The sequence below is a fragment of the Rhopilema esculentum genome, chromosome 6 (genome assembly GCF_057945365.1).
Source record: "Rhopilema esculentum isolate cy_ngs chromosome 6, ASM5794536v1, whole genome shotgun sequence".
Taxonomy (NCBI): Eukaryota; Metazoa; Cnidaria; class Scyphozoa; order Rhizostomeae; family Rhizostomatidae; genus Rhopilema; species Rhopilema esculentum.
The window spans coordinates 11,483,507-11,501,649 of NC_142820.1; the positions used below are offsets into that span (position 1 = coordinate 11,483,507).

General features: G+C 36.8%; 1 protein-coding gene across 3 annotated transcripts in view; it reads left to right on the forward strand.

Moving 5' to 3' along the window:
* LOC135686944 (paired box protein Pax-3) overlaps positions 1-18,143 on the forward strand; it is a 35,533-nt gene that overhangs the window by 13,853 nt on the left and 3,537 nt on the right. For 2 of the 3 annotated variants that reach the window (XM_065203352.2, XM_065203354.2), the window contains exon 2: positions 15,816-15,994. In XM_065203352.2, the coding sequence (XP_065059424.1) occupies positions 15,816-15,994 (179 nt within the window). Of the gene's footprint in view, positions 1-15,217; positions 15,522-15,815; positions 15,995-18,143 lie in introns of those variants that run through there. The other variant, XM_065203353.2, reaches the window with a different exon arrangement.

Below are 18,143 nucleotides of genomic sequence, written 5' to 3' on the forward strand. Positions count from 1 at the left end.
TAATACTGTGAACAAAATGTGAATTTTAATAGGTAAACTAAGAAACGAAGCTAAAAAGATTGGGAAGACACGTTTCCCTACATGTTTTTGTTGGCGTGGCATCCCGACGAAGCCGAAATTGACAGTTTCTGTGGATGGATGACTATTTAGAAATACTTTTTATTTTGATGACATAAGTAACGGCATTTACCTTCTTGCTTAAATCTGTATGCTTACTTCTTATATTCCTTGTTTAAGTTAATTTGAATTCTTATTCAAAGTGCTTTATTCCAGTACATCAAGTCTCCAGTGAAACTTTGTAGTTGCTGCGCTTACCGCCAATCGTTAAATCAACATTAAACACTGAACATGATCCCCCGTGTTGTCTGATTGCAAACGGCATTGATAGTTTCCAGTGTCACTTACGTCGAGTAATACCAACACAGATGCTTATTCGAGTCAACCATTTCTCTTATAAACTTCTTTTACATATACTTCTACGTTCTACAATGTGAAAGTTGCAACGCTGTCCAAACCGTTTATTCAACAAAATTAAAGACAATTGGACTATCCCCAACCGCCACTACCGTCAACTCGGCAAACTTTTGATGCTGCGCTTGACGATGCTAAGTTTCATTTAGCAAAGAGCATTTAAACAAGGAGAAAACAAATACTGCTTGATTCAAGGTATGCCGGTCTGATTCTTCTAAACTACACTGGATGAATTTGCTAGAAGGTTAATTGCCATAGGTGATAATCGCTATATTCAGAGAGGTCGACCATGTACGATAAAGGCCAAAAATCTGCAATGAACTGTAGTATATCCACGTGTTTGAGCACATATATGGTCAAGAACTCAGCAACGTGCGGGTAGGTTCTCTTCCTTTATTAAAATGGCTTCCATACATTTTTGCAATAAAACTTGACAAATATATAATCAACTTGGACAAATATAACAAAGAAATTGCTGCGAATTTGATGAAGATATCGTAACCTCTTTGAACAACGGTTTCTTCTGATGTTTACGAATGTTTCCACTTGTTGAACAAATGCCTCCAATATGATGATGAGTCGTTTGAATCTCAAACGTGTAATAAAACCCACCATTACGATATTTTTACAAATTCAACTAAATTTCTTCTTCAAAAATTGTCTTACCTGTCCTTCATTTCCCAGTGACTTTCTGATCTATATTGGCGTAGAAAGTTATTTAAGCACAACCTGAGAGATTGCTTGAAATTTCTGAAACTTGTGTCGACTTTTTGGTATGCCAAGAATGGATTAAGAGAACTTTTGGCAACACATTGCTATTTAGTCAAAATTCCTTGAAAAATTCTCTTTAAAAATTGTATGATCTGCCCTCAATTTCTCAGCGACATTTCTACTTTATATTTGCTACTCCTCAATCTTTTGGTTTAATATCGACAGGCAGAAAGTTATTTAAACACCATCTGAGAGTTTGGTTATAATTTCTGAAACTTTTGTCGACTTTTTGGTATGCCAAGAATAGATTAAGAAAACTTTCGGCAACACATTGCTATTTTCTCCAAATTCATTTAAATATATTTTCAAAAAACTATTTTATCTGCTTTCAATTTCCCCAATGACTTTTTTATTTTGTGATTATTGTTCATCAATCTTCTTATTTGATATCGATTAGCCAAAAATTGGTTAAACACATAACATGAAAGATTGGTGATGTTCTTTGAAACTTCCATCAACCTTTTAGCCTGTGCGCAAACTTCAGAAATGGGAGAGACATGCATGGTTTTAACCTTTCGGTATAACAAGAAATTACCGTGTATAACGTTAATTAAACAGAACCTGAAAGACTGTTGAGGTTGATGATTCCCGAAATTTCTGTCAACGTTGCAAAGGAGGCCTAGACTGCTTGTTGTTTTCGAGAGAAATTCCAAGAGCTATTCTTCTAAGAAATGCCCTACTATTCTCCTGGTCAGTGAAACCCCCTCGTAATTGCATCATAATTGTTGTAGTGGAATTTCGTACCCATTTCAACGTGTACTATTTACCTATCAAATTTTTACGAGGTTAATGGCTATAAGCAAAGCGGTTTTAAGTTGCTTGTCCAGATGATTTGCCCAGGTGTCACTTTTCGACGTGTTTTTTGGGGAACCATAACTGTTGCAAACGACCCATTTTAATGCTCTTAGATTTATTGCTTTAAGTAAAGCGTTTCATTCGAACGTTTCTGAACCGAGATATGACACTGTGCTTAATTATTGTCCTTACAGGCAAATCAATTAATCAATTTCCTTGTCTTCAGTCCACATTACCAGCTCAATGTAGATGTTGTTTCAAGCACAAAACTGATTGTGGTGATTAATTTGGAATTACTTGATGATTACTTAGAATACTAATTAATTGCTTACTCTCCGTTTTTGGCTGCATTATTTCAAAATTTGGCAGGCTCTATCGTTGTTGGTTTGCAAATGGTGTTCTTCAAAATGACCAAGTATGTATGCAAGAACTTAACTAAGAGGGGACTCATCAAATTAATCACGTGATCTAATCATTCATATCTCAGTTGCAAAACGGGCGCAATCAGTCTCTCTTATCGTTTCCAATTCTCATTCATATCGAAACCACCTTATTGAAGCTGATTAACTTGTTAATTAGCAACTCCCTTTGATAGAAGTTGGCAGATTTGTTTTTCAACATCGCTATGTTTTCTGCAGTTAAGTTGCAGAGGTATATTCATCATAGAGTGAAAGCCTTGCTTGTTTTCCGTCCTTGAACTTGGAGGCTCTTGCGCAACCGGCATGCTTAGCGGCAACTATATTGAGATATTGACTGTGTTTTGCATTTTCATGCAGTACGGTATTAGGCCGGTTATTGAACTGTTGTCGCAAAGCATTCTGGTTATTCTGGTTGTACAAGAGCCTTTCACTTTCAGCTTTCATTCGATAAGCTGATATTGATTTTATAGTTTGCTACCATCTTGACTAGGCCTGTCATCTTTCATTCGCCAACTTCGTTTCCAAATATTGATGCAACCTTGCATGGTGTAACAAAGTGCATCAGTTACAAGCAGACTGTTTCAGAAAAATTTCTGACAAGACCATTTATGATATCGCAAGATGACTAGAGTCCTCAGGATTGAATATTGATATGTCAGTGATGCTTCTTGTATTCAAAACTCTACTTGTACTTAAACGAAATCTAGGTATCACCAGATAGCTATATGTTCCAGAAAACAGGGTTTTATTCTAATAGATAAAGGAATAATTGTAATCTGCAATACATTTATATTTTTATTATACTGAAAGTAACAACCGAGTTTATGAACAAGCATGGCACGGTTAAATTCAATCGTCCCTTTTAATACAGTGTTTTATTGATTTGTCGACCTGATTAGGATTTGGATAGCAAGGATTTGACCGTATTTGGGTATAGCTTTGCAGGTTACTGCGTATTTTGTTATAAAATTCCGTAGCACCAAATTCTTTCCTCTCGCGCAACAGAATCAATCCTCCCGCGCTACATAATTATTCCTCCCTCGCTTTATTATTGTCACCCGCGCTACATTATAGTTCCTCTCGCGCCCCAGAAGCACTCCTTCCACACTACGGAATCATTCTGTCAGCTCTCTTAACCACTAGGCTTTGATAAAATAGCTTGAATTCAGTTTTCAAGCAACCATTTTGAAACCCCACGCAAGTCCTTGAATAGCATGAATTGCAAACTGCTTAAAGAGACTGCTAAATCCAATCTAATATCCAATCTTGCTTAGATCAACACCTATCTAGCGTTTACTTCGGCGTCCGACCTCCCTTAAATACACTGGTAGGAGACAGTGTTAAGCCTCTTTTCGCTTCTTACGGAGCGTGGATGCTGAAGAATCTGAGCAAAATCCTCTTTCACCTATCGTCAAGAGAATAATCTTGCTTTATCGTATAGTCTTGTTATGCCATTTGCACTGACCTCACCTTCTCCAGCAAACACATTCTTCGATGTGGCCTTGAGAGATAATAAATTCAATTGACTACGTGTCTACTAAAGAATTCCATTGATTGTAACAATTTTTCGTATCAGTTTAATCTAATTAACAGAGATACGATGAAGGGTTTTTATTAGGACATTTCCAATCAATTCTTGCACTTATTTGCTGATCCAATTCTGTCTCCAGCGTTCAAGCTCTCTTTTATTGATTTTGATATGCAATAATTCCAACAAAACCGTAGCCTTATTTGTTTCTGAGAAAAAGAAAAATTCTGTTACTACTTGTTCGATAAGGAAACATGGTGGAAAGCTCTTTCCGTGCAACAGTGTTCCCAACCCTATTCGTTGTGTTAAAACTGACTTTACTTCGCCGTATAAGAAAGACCGATTTTTTCACACATTATTGTTGAATATGGAAGCGGCAATGACATTGCCTTACCACAGAAAGTCACGTTCATAATTTCTGTTTTCATAAAACTTATTCATTTTTCAACTTTTTTTTACTTTTTAATCAAACTTGAAAAATAACTGACAGCTATATGCACGTTACAAGCTCAACACATTTGAAAACGTGATTTTTAGCTCTTCAAGTAATATGGCAATAATCTGCAATCCTTTACACAATATATAGACAAATGCTAGAATCATACCAAATCATGTCGATACATTTCAATGAATTTCACTTGAGACCATGTGCCAGAAAACGTTTGCATTGTTTTCAGGAACCGCGCACCAGTCTAAAAGTGGAGGGGCTGAAACGGGGTGCCTGAAAATTTTCTTAGGGGCACGCCCTCTAGAACACCGGAAAATGCCCCTTTTAGAAAATACTTGCTTATTTCTACTGAATTTTTATAAACAGTCTGGTTCAGAGGATATATCAAAACTATAGAACGGGCATGAAAATGCACAACACCTGGACTTTCAACACCCTGGACTTTTTATCAACAAAATATTCTTCTTCTAAAGCCAGTGGAAAAAATGGCTGAAAAATTCTGACTCAAAGTGTCATTATTTTCAAATTTTGCCCCTAAAATCGAAAACGCAACCGGAAGTTTATCGATGCATCATAAGTCCGCAAATGGGAAATGATTTAATCAACTTCTACCCTGCAATGTTAATAAAAGCTGGTGAAATGAGTGTGATTGAACAGAAAGCCCCTTTCTATGAATCTGTAGACAGGCCTTGTAAACCCACATCTAATTTTCACGATGACGTTATCGGCTTAAACTAAAATCAGTCAACCCTTTCATAAAATACACGTTTACATGTAGCATAAAATAACTAAACTTACGTGACAAAAGTATTGCACAGGCTGAAACAGAAATGGCCGCACTGCAGCAAAACATTTTAGCAAACCAAAACTATTGATTTCACAAATGGCATAACAAAAGTGGTTTCAATATCGATCGCCTTGTTGTTTACAACGCGGTCGCCATTACTGATTTGTTTCCTAATTATGCAGAAACTCATCTTTTCTACGATCGAAGAGGTGCATATTGAGACGTTTTATTTCTTGTTTACCATCCAACTTTATACCTTTTGCTACCAATTTCTGTAGTTCATGCCCTTAGTTTACAGAAGAAATTTCTGGCCTGGTTGAAGATGCAAAAAAGAAGCTATTTGTGTAGGTCTGATTTGGTATCTGTTCGATTACTAATGCTACTTCGATATTTTCCAACATTAACCAGATTTGTATTTAACCAGCTTTGCATTATCGTTAAATAGACAAAGTTTGAAGCTAGAAGCTATTTGAAGTATTCATAATGTAAATTGTGAAATGTATAGCACCAAGTACAGATCCTTGCAGGGCACCATTGTGAATTGAGTCTAGAGATGAGTCTTCTCGTGTTTTTATTCTCACGAATTTAGGAAAGCTCCTAAGCCAAATGCAAATCTTTCCTTTGAAGCCATAACGATATAGTTTGTACGAAAGCTAGTAGTGATCTATTGCATGAAATTATCTGTTATCCCTAGAAAGACTTAAAATCGGTAGTTGTTTAAAGGCTCTTGCGCAATGGGCATGCTTTGTGACAGATTTTCAGAATTCGCCTAATTTTGCACAGCATGAAAATGCAAAACACAATCAGTTTCTCAAGACAGCTGCCGCTAAGCATGCCGGTTACGCAAGAGCCTTTCACTTGAATCCCGAGTAAAGGATCTCAAGAGGCTCTGAAAACGGCATAAATACTTTTTTTAGAAACGATATTATTAGCATTCCACTTAGCACTCTATGTAACTAAACAAATGCCACACTTGTAAATGAGCTCTGTCACAATATTTCCGTTCAGAAATCTTGTGGCGAGGCAAGGCCTCATTGAATAGCTCATACTCTCTCCTCCTTACAAATATCCCTAAAACCTTTCCAGCATATTAAACTGCCAACTTAGAACGAATATTCATACTTTTACTGCACCATTCATTCGCTGTTGGTCCAGTCTTTTGACCTGAGTCGATGAAAATACAGGGTTGTATGGGACAAATTTTCTATAAGGTTTCTCGCATATGACGTCATCGATAATCATACTTCCAGTTGAAATCTAAATAGACAAATTTTAATCCTTTATAAAAATCTAATCCAGAATCGGTTTTGTAGAGTTTTGCGGTCTAATGATTTAAGATGATTGCAGCAATGTACCATTTCCCATGTGATAGGTCAAGGAACCAAATGCAATGTCCCTTCTCATGTTTTAAGATTATTTTCATAAAAAGCTTTTCCAATGCTCTTCCAATGCTCTTCCAATGCTCTTCCAATGCTCTTCCAATGCTCTTCCAATGCTCCCATCTCCATTGGCGGCAGCTGTGTTCTTCAATCATTCTAAAGGATGTCAGAGTCCTTTATTAAGGGTAACAGGTGATCAAATGAAAGAATAAGTAAAACTTAAAGCATTGATGTTGTTTTTCCGAAAAAAAAACCCGTACCGTATGACTGCACCTTCTTAAGCAAATGAATCTTCTTCAAGCTACCTTGAATCCGTATTACTTGAATGTTGAGATTATTCTGTTGCTCGGTTTTAGCACGAATTTAAACTTCTGCCCTGTAAAAAAGAAATGTCCACATGTAGATCATGTAGGGCATATAGGGTATAAGAGCCTTAACATTAGTATATTATCTGATAAATTGTTTGATACTAAGTTAAAGTTGGGGAGTTTTTTTGAGTTGGGCATTTCGCTCGTTCTAGATAATATCCAGTATTTTTTACGGAACGAATTTGAAAATGGCTTTGAAAAAAGGAAAAATTTTGCAACAACTTTTCACTGATACTGCATACAGTATAAAACTTCAGAAATCAGAATCGAAAAGATCAAGATTCAAAATGTATACCCTGTTGTGGATCGAAATAGGCCAATCAGATAAAAGCAAGAACGTGACCGCGACTGGGTATAAGTTCTCCATCTTCCATCCTTTTCGACCCTGATTCTGAGATTTCATACTCTGAGAAGTGTCAGCCCCAAAGGTTTTGAAAGTATGTTATAAAATGCTTGCTTTTTTCAAACCATTTTACTATAAGTATTCCACATACATTGTTTCCTGTCAACAACTTAAGGCTCCTGCTACACCCTTGAAGTCTTGTAACTTTGCAAAGTCCAAAGCAGTAGGGAACATCTTCAGGACTGTACAATGTGAACGAACATAGACGTAGGGGCTTGGGGGCTACAGCCCTATCAGGCAAAATGTATCGTATTTCAGGCCACATATGGGTTAAAGATCCGCTACGCCCATGTAAATTAACCTTTCAATATTTTGGCTATAGCAGTTATGACAAGAAATAAAAAATTTTTGAGGTCATGCGTTATCACACTCGCACTGTGTCATGCTTAATGCTCCCTTCATATGAACTTGTGCCAGCCTGTAAAACAAAAAGCATGTTGAAATTAGAAATGAAAATACACTGATTTTTTGCAAGAAACAAAGGTCAATGTTGAGTACTCCAGTTTCTTAATGTTCTGGACATTTCAATACTCATCTTTTCTTAAGAGTTTCTTAATTATGATGTCATGAATTATGTTATGAAATGTTCGTGACCTTTATTCACGTCAAGAGATTCGCTTCCGTTCTGATGCTGTATTTAGACGTGGGAAGTATATTTTTATCCCTTGTCTCTTAAATTTTAGGCCAACAGGGCAATCATGTTCTTGGATTTTACAAAATTTCCTTGTTCTCAGTTTTATCACGATTTAATAATTTTTTGCTTCGAGTACTGAGGTTTCTTAATTTTTTCTGACTGTCCAGTACTCGTTTATTATAGCCAGTTTCTTATGAAAAAAGAGTGTACTACAAACATCCTGATTAAAAAATGCTCGATACCTGCTTGTTTCTTAATGCAGCCGAAATGGTTTTCAGCACGGGGATACACAATTATCATTATAACTACGTTTGTTTGCCCGGGGACTCTAGTTTAAAATTTTTGAGAATTGAGGGGGTTTTGTAAACATTTCAATGATGAATGTAGATAATTATTGTGAACAAGACAAGAGACAAGTGCTGCCAGAATCTTTCTTGCCTAGGAGTTTAATTTGCGAAAAGAAAATATCAAGACTTTGGCAATTTGATGAGTCTTTCAGCTGGCGAATACTGAATTTCCCGAGTGGCATGATAATATTTTCATGCCAACAAAGCAATACTAAAATATTGATGAGGAGGAATATGGTACTCATTCTTGATATCCAGAAACCGCAATAAGACATTTCAAGGACTTTGGCACAGTTTCCAATAGCTTCAGTATAGTCATTATTATACCGTTATTTCTAAATTAATATGAACTTCACGTGTTCAATAGTATTAAATCGTGTGTACAAACTACAGTTTATTTGGTGTATTTACAGTATTTTAGATGATTTTCTGGAATGTTTTAATTTCACGTTAATCTAGGAAATAAGATAAATTTTCCAGAACCTGCACACGATTTTTTGGCACTTTTCAACGGTTGCTTAACGTAACCTGCATTTTTAAGCATATCCAACTTTTAATCGTACTTGCCAAATGTTTGGATGTTTTTCTTTGCGCGGTAACAAAAATATTATTCCATAAATAGAATTTATAGGTACTCACAGACCACTTAACGCCGATCTTTTAGAAGAATGTAGATAACGTTCCGTAAACCATTCAAAGTCAGCTCATTAGCCGTCGTTGCATTCCTCATGACGTAAGTTTTTCGGGTTAATTGGAATGTGATCCTATATAATAACAAATAATAACAAAGCCACATTCAACTTCACCACCATTAGAAATTTGGAAGCTTGAGTAAATTAACACCACTTTGACACGCGCATTCATTCGAGTTTAGGTCTGGTGAACTATTCGGACAAATGGTACCGCCATTGGCTTATTTACAAGATAACCTCAGGAATGACCACCCGGAAGCAAAATCAAAATGCTCCTTCACAGTTAGAGCATTTGATTTGATTCAATGATAGGCTGCGTGTTTATGCCTTTTTCCAATAATGGTACTCGACAGGGCCGCCGGAAGCGGGGGGAGGGGGCTTGTGGACTGGAGCCCCCAATAATTGTCAAACTATGCTATATGAATTTCGGCCCCCCCCCTCCCAACCCCTCCAATATGAATTTCATTCCGACGGCACTGCTCGGTAATTTAGCATGCTAATAACCAAGAAACGAATGTTGTGAAGGAGAAACATCCGTTTAATCCCTTCACTCGTGCCGAGACCTCGAAGTCGGGTTATCGGATTATGGGTCAGGGTTGCCAGACTGAATTTACAAGTGAAGGCCAGACGGATGACCTGCTCAGGCCAAATGTGCAAAAAAAGGCCAAATTAAAAAATTTCGCAAAAGTACATTGCCCAAGCGTAGTCTTTTTCCAAGGAAGAGTCTATTAAATAATTTACTAAACCAAAACAATAAACTGATAAATGTATTAAAAAAATTTCTTCCTCTAATCATTAGTACAGGCAACGATATTTGACATTTGGGTGCAAACTGTGTAGTATTCTCTTTGCATAATTTGATTGGTCTTCAGGTCGTTAATGCTTATATAAATGAAAGAATGTCCTCATAACTACTGCTGAAATAGGCTAAAAAAGCAATTTAAGACGTAGGCCAAAAACAAACTTTGTAGGCAATTTGACTCTGAAAAAGGTCAAAGTTGTAAAATTTGGTGTCTTCTTCGAATGTCCTGCAGTTCTGTGATCTTTTCGACACAGATGTTTTTCGGCACAAATAGTTCGATTTTGATTTAGTGATGTTGTATATCTGCTTCCCCTTTGCCTGGATTTCTTCCACATATTCTTATTCTGAGGCAATAAAAATCAGATCGTGGCTTGTGAATGTTATGTGTCGCGTTAGCAGTTCCCTCAAGGGCAAAACGGAGACAATCTTTTTATTGTGGTATGAAACAGAGGCGACCGAAAGCGTCGCACTTCTACCGAAGCAGACTATTCCTGGGCTAGTAATCCGAACTACAGGACGGGCGGTTCGCCTCAATGTGGATTAAGTGCGTCAGACAGAGTTGAGACCTCTCTAGGACAGGCGCAAAATAGGGGAACAGTTCCCCTAAGACAGTGGTTATGCAATAAAACGAATTGCTATATCACGCGTCCCTGATTTGTTATATATATATATATTGCATAAGGCAAGTTCGCCATGTTTTGTTTGTTATTATTGTTCTATTGTAATTTAAGTTGATAAGTAGGCTCCTCTGGGCGAAACTGAGGGGTCAACCACGAGGAGTTTTGCCATGCTACGAATTCAAAGATAATTCGAAGAAAAAATAAGAAATACTAAAAACACATTTTTTTTCTACGATGTTTGCAGCTCTGCTATAAGACTCTCTGAAAATCTCTGAGGCAAGAAACATAATGAAGAAGATGATGCAATTTTTAAGCAGCATTCTTGCTATTAGCTCGGCCTATGCTCACTCTGAGTGGATATCATATTAGCAAAACTGACTAATGTTTACAAGGACAAAAATAAACTAAGGACATTTTCAATATATCGGGCTTTGTAATATCTAGAACTGATTCTATTCCCTATCTCCAATACCGACCAATGATAGCAAAAATAATTCCCTAGCTTTCTGATTAGGTTCTGATAATTTTGCTGTGTTCTTGCTATGTTAATTATTTTCATCAATCTGTTATGAAATTTATGATTTTTCTTTATTTTCTGATTACATCTTGATGGTTTATTATATTTGTAACCACTGAGATTTTTTCCCACTCTGTCGTGTCTTTATCAATGATAAATTCAAACTTAATTGTAGATATTTTTAAAATTGAGCATTCCATGATTAACAAGTCAAATTGTTAAGTGGCTTGACTTTTGATAAATTGATACATTTAATTTTTTAGTCTCTGGTCTTTAGTCAGTTTAATTTTTGGAGAATCTCAATATATTAGAATCACCGAACCGTCCACTTTCCAAATTCATTATTGTCATTTATAATTATGACAGTAAATTTGAATGACCACGAAGTCGAGTCGCTAGAATTCAATCATTATAATAAGGGTCGGATTTCTTTATGAAACCTAGATAACTTTTTCCAGAGCTCGTATTCGAATTTTTTGGACAATTTTGAGGCTTGGCAAATTCAAATTTTTTTCTTATACTTATATTGGCTTTTCTGTGTTCTCTCACTATGAACCGTTTCTAAATAAAAGTGGTGCATGGCATTTTAGTAGCACTGTTGATTAGCAGAGAAAATCTCTTCTGTGTTGTTAACTTTTGGAGACCATTTTCAGAACACGCTTTAATACACATTGCTCTTCATACCACCTTTTCTTCCATGGGCGAGCATGCTTTCACGTTGTTGATATATATATATTGCTATATATTAGTGTTTTGTAGTGTTTTAAAAATTGTTTACATAATTTTGTTTTGTTTTATATTATGTTTTTTTGATGTTCTTATATAAAAGAAGAAGTGTAATTTGCCATCGACGGATAAATCAGAAGGGCAATAGTGCACCAGAATATTCTCACTCTTTCTGGTTTACGGGAGACTAATAATACGGAAGAGGCCTTCGTTGACGGTCGTTGACCAGTTCTTTGGTGTTGTTATTTTTATCAATTAGTTCGGCCTTGAAACTTTCATGCAATAAATCGATAATATTTTCATATAGAATTTTACAATTTATTTGAAAGTTTTTGCTATAAATTTACATTTTGTTATCAATGATTTGGTAACAAAAAAACATAGAAGGTAATGGTAACAGAATAACAGGAAAACTTATCAATTTTCGATGCAGCGTTAAATTGCAAGGCATACACCTAGCAAATATCACATTTCATGGACACGATTTTTGTGCCTCATGCTCAAAATTTTTAAAATGTTTTGAGGCCCTGATTTAGTTCATTTCTGCACATAGAAATTTGGTATATTCCGCACTCCGAGATAGAGAAATAGAGAGATAATTTTGTAGAGACAGACAATCGCGACCCCCTCGTGCTTTCAATTCTCGTCCGATCCTTTTTACAGTATGTTGAAATATTCTAAACTTTACAATTCCAAAGTCTAGCAAAAGATATGGATAACATGCCACTGGAATTAAGTGTTTTGTCACTGTGAAATTAGATAATTTTTGCACCATCCGTGGTTCATTGGACTTCAGACTTCAAGCATTTAAAAAGCGTTTGCTTACATCACTACGGTACAATCTCTGTGTTGGGTTTGAATATTTCTTAGGTAACCAGCAAAGTTGCAGCAAAACCACTCATATTGAGAGCAATGCTGAAGGCGTCTGATTCTTTCTTTTTTGCAAGTCGGCACTCTTTGATAAAACCTAAGTTCTGATCTTAGGAAATTGCGGTATTTGATCACTATAGTGTAATACCCAGACTTGCAATTACGGAGGCCACAAGCTCTTTGTTTCTCAATCTTAATTACAGCAACTCATTTTCACCGTGAGCAAAAATGAATCATTTCTGCGAGCAATTCTGGCTGCTACGAAGTGACGCTACCATGCAGGGCCGCCGAGATGGCTGAGACCCATGCCACACCCAGGGATAGGCCTAATACTAGGGCCCTTCATTAAATTTGGATGTATACATAATAGTTTTTATTTACTTTCAATTTATATTCGTATAGCATTGCTAAACTTTACCAGTACAGATAAATTGTAATTGCAATTACCGGGTTTTGAGTAATACTTTAAAAAAAACAGTTTAATCGCCAACGGGCCCCTCTGTTTACGGGCCAAGGGGCGATTGCCCCCTTGTCCCTCTCTCGGTGGGCCTGGTCCCATGACCGTGTTTGTGACTTCCCATGGATGTTTCAACTGCACTAGCCTAACAATGTTTTTTGGAGTGGGAAAAGGGGCTGGGCAGACATTACCCGTTGCTCTCCTTTTGTTTAATTACAACTAACAACGTTTCGATCAGTATCATTGTTCGAAGTATAAAGGTGTCCCGGATCTTTAGATGTGTCCATAAGTGGGAATTCATGCCCTGGGAAAATTATTCGGTTTTTATAAACAAAATTTTAATACCATTGTTGATACATTTATGCACGTAATTAACTTTTTCCTTCAGCCGGATTTCTTCCGCGTTGCACTTTTTGCTTTTACCTTTTCAAACTGATTCTATACCCTGCACATTGCTTTGGTGACGGTGTTCTGATTGGCTGGACGCGAATGCGAAATGTTTTTGTCGTATTCTGTTTGAGTTCTTTACATAAATCAAGCTATAATGCTTTTACCCTTGGATGGAGCTTTCCTGCAGTCCATAATAAGGGGCCCCGTCTTCCTTATGGGCCCAAGTACCTCTGTTATTCCTTTGTCTACATGCCGTTAAATCAAAGGCACAAAGACCAGAGATGCCAGAAGAGCTGTTGTGGCGGGATCTTTATCGAAGAGGTGTGACAAAGAGAAAAAACTTTGTTCATATTTTCTGTCTTATTCATCATCATATTGTATTAGTATACGTCATGTTCTCATGATGTAGAAAAACAGCAGCAAAGGTTTCAACTTTCTTGATTATACCAAATTTAAACGTTGTATCACTTGAGAATGACTGAAGGATAATTTCAGGCTCAGAATCAAAAAAATTTAAAATTGAGTGTTTGCAAAAATTGAGCTATTTTTATAAATGAGTTGGTACTGAATAGTTGTCAATTCAACACCTTCCTACCATTCATAAAGCTGGTTCATTAAAAAAATCATTGATTTGTTTAATATCTTGTAACTATCAACTTCTTCTGGTAGGCCTTATCGTCTTCGTAACAGCTATTCCTTAAGAAATAAAGCAAATCAGCACTCATTTCAGTGGTACCGTGAAGAGAGGCTCGAGGGATCAGCCCCTTCCTTAAAAAGCCACAGTAAGCGTTTGGGACAGCATTCCTGCTCATTTAGGTCGACACCTATGCTTATTGCTTTCCTGTTTAGTGTTAATATAAGTCTTTAATTGTTAATGTTAATATTAGTGTTAATATAATCCAAAGAATGAAACGGCAACAACTTTGCCAATTCATGCAGGAAATATCTGCAAATAGCGAGCAAAACATTTTGATTTTACCAGAACTTTGCAGCCAGCAATCTGTAAACAGCTATCTAGAATTATATTTGAATGACGTCATAACTTATGAATTCTATTAGTCCCGTTACTATGACATGATTTATGTTGCTAAGGCTTTTTATTTTCATTAGGTTTCTGTAAACATTTTAATGACGCAAAGTAATTTGACCTAATGCCAGAAAAATGCCTTTGAAATGGTTTGTGAGATACATTATCTACAGAAATGGCACAAAAGCAGACAATCTTCTGAAAGTCGTTCTCGGAGAATGGAAAATCCAAGGGACGCCTAAGACAAAGAAAGTCAACACAGATAAGAAAAACGAACAAAGGTCCACAGTGTAACCTAGGAATCTGTTGCAACGAAACGCGCCTGTGATGGTGATGTTATCTGTTAAAATCTGTCTGGTTCAACTTCTCTATCCAAATCTAGGAGACTCTCTGCTTCCACAGGTTTCTAGTTAACGATAAGAAGCTTCTATTCATCAGCGTGGATAAACCTCCCTGTCTTGGATTAAGGCAGAGCTGAGGAAGCAATAACAAACATGGCTGCCGTATAATTCCTTTCTTGATAGAGGTCTGTCTGCTATTTATGAGAAAGAAATTCAGCTTAACCATTAATCATGGAAAGAATTCATTTAGCTTCCTTTATCTCAATTTTGACCCGGTCTTTATTTGTGAACGCTCTTTTAAAGGCATTTGACATGCATAAGTACAGCGAGTCCAAAAATAACTTAGGCCGAATTGATCAGAGCACGCCAATGATATTGAAGCGCCTCTATATCATTGGAGCATGCGCACAAAAATGGAATTGGAAACTGCTCACGTGAAACCACGGCGCGCTGCTCTAGGAATTCACCCATTTGCAGAATAACGGAAACTGTTCACGTGTTTTTCTCTGTGCGAAAATTGATTGGTCAACCGCTCGTGGTCGAGTGGCTGTAAGCCACTTTTACTTTCATTGCTCATGGATGGGTCTGTAGCTGTGCCGTCTGTTTTTCGTGGGACTGGGTATTTCACCTATCGACGGTTTTTTGCGTTTTCCAAAACATTTTCCCAAGTATGGTGCTTTTCCAGAGGAGTTGTTCCTAGAAATCTACGGGGCGCTGCAGCACCCTATAGTACACTTTTTTATTTCATTTTCATTCCTTGCTATTCAGTACTTTTATGAATTTGAAACGGAGCCAAAATTTGCAATTATGGAGGGATGCCTGGCTCCCAAACTGACGCCTTTGAGGCTTACCAGCATAATTTCTCTAAAAGAAAACTATTTTATGCAGAGACATAAAAGAACTAGAATCCAGTTATTGTGTCACGAGTTTTTTAAGACTGGGAAGAAACGCAAAAGGAAGGAGGAGTAATTGACCCTGTAGCTGAACTTCCCTTTACTAACATTAAAAAATACTCGATTTCAGATGCATACCCGCAACGGTACACAGCCGGACAGAAGAAGAAGCAAAGAAGATATCGAACCACATTCACTCAGTTCCAATTAGATGAACTGGAAAGAGCGTTCGAGAAGACACATTATCCAGACGTTTTCATGAGAGAAGAACTAGCTTTGAGGATAAATCTAACGGAAGCAAGGGTGCAGGTTTGTGCCTTTTAGCTTATGAAACTAATTGAATACATCAACTCGCCATGATTTAATAAAACCGTTTGCGATATTTTCGACTTGACTGCGAAATGGCATCTAATTAAGTGCAGTGATAGCCGTAAATGAATTTTCCATTCTCAATCAATGGCCTTTTGTCATCGATTTTATAATTTCATTTTTCACGTTTGAATTTTACAAGATGTACTGGTTGCTATTGGGGCAGAAAGATTGGCTTGTTTGAGATGAAAATATCAGCAAGAGTAAAGATGCTCTTTCTCGGCCATTTTTGTACCTAAAATCCACCGTTTGTTATAAAATCGGAGCAATAAAGTTATTCAGCATTAATCGGAGCGGAGGTCAAAGGGTTGCTCAGGTAGTCGTCATTTCGATTTTCGACCACTGCCGTGGCATGGCCGGTCATATCTCAAAATGTCGTTCAAGAGTTACGAGATGCAGTGAAATAACGAACTTAGCAGGGAACCAGAAATGTTTTGCCGATTATGAAAAATTGATTTCCCACAAATTAAGTGATAAATGAACACCGAAATAAAAAATAAGAATAACAGATGAAACATTTATGAAAAGTTCGTTATATGGAGGTTAATCATGACAAAGGGAGCTAAAAATTAGTTCGTAATAACGAGAGTTTGTTATATCCAGAGTTCGTTATACCGAGAGAATTTGTAAGGAGTCTGTTAGGCAAAATCCAAGGGACCAGATATTTAGTTCGTTATACTGGGAAGTTCGTTATATCCGGGGTTTGTTATATCAGGATTCCACTGTATCTTATACTTAGTAATGATAATAAACCTGCTTCAGTTCTCCATCCCCGGAGCAGTTAGCTGCTTTTCAAATTTTCAAGCAGAATTTTAAAGCCACAAATCTTATGAAACAAATTTCACAAAGAAAAAACTTGATTTTATTCCATTTTCGAAACGAGGAGCATATCACAATACAAAATGTCGTATGCATTTGGCAGAAATCCTTTTGTTTTCAATACAAATCCCCAAAAAATCCCTGAAAAAAATTTCTCGGCAAATATTTAATTCTTGAAGTTCATCTTGAGCTCTGTAAGGTGCGCTTTTGCCCTGATAGAACACCCCACCCCCCGGTAGTGACGGCCTTGTTTTCATGAGTGTTGTTTTTTGTTATGTTTGAGTGACCTCGATTTCATCTTGTGGCCTAGAAAATGTATATATTTTTAGAAAGATTTTTTTCAGGCTTATTCACAAAAATATGAAAACATCTTGTGTTAATTTTTTATTGTAACATTCAGGCACCGTGGTAAATGAGGTCATCTTCAATAGACCCCTTTCACAATAACGTCACGCGGTGTTTGAAAGAGAGACGAGCGTTTGGAGTCGAGGCAACTGATGTAGTCGGCTGTGCGAACGTTCGGGCCTCTTTGGACATCTACAGAGTCGATAATATATTTCTACGTTTAAGAATTTTTTACGCCCGATTTTTCATTGAAATGGATGCATTCAAATTGTTGCTGCCGAAGGAAAAGAAAGTTGATTGTTTAGAAGATCTTGGCGCATTGACTATTAAAGAATTGAAGCATATTCTTGTAGCATACAGGGAGAAAACTTCCGGTGTCAAAGCCGACCTTATTCTTCGTGCATATGCTGTCTTTTGTCGTGCAAAGAATTTCAATTCTCAATCCAATGACATTTCAGATGAGTCCTCCTTACTTTGTCACGAAAATGATTTCACATTCACAGCTACGCCGCCTTCCTACAACATCCTGATGTCGGCCATATATAAAAGTCTGATTTGCTTATGAATGTTAAAGGGGAAGGTCTTGTCATGAAAAAAGAAATTTGATACGTAGAGTTTTCATAAGATTTTTGTACTGCTTACATCTGGAATTTTTACCACAAGTCGTATGCAGGGGGTTGCCGAAGTTGGGGAGTGTTCATTTAACAAGTTGTCATAATGATATAAGACTAAGAGTACTCGCTTACAACACCCTTTCATTTAGAAGTACAAAATAAACCTAATTTTGAAATGATATGTGGATTTTTTGCAAATAAACCCGAAAACAGTCTTCCTGAAAAGGTCGTACGAGGGCTGCAGCAAAAAATATCTTAAAAATTTTGAAACCCTATTTAACCACACAATTTCTGGCTGAAAACTTTTGAAA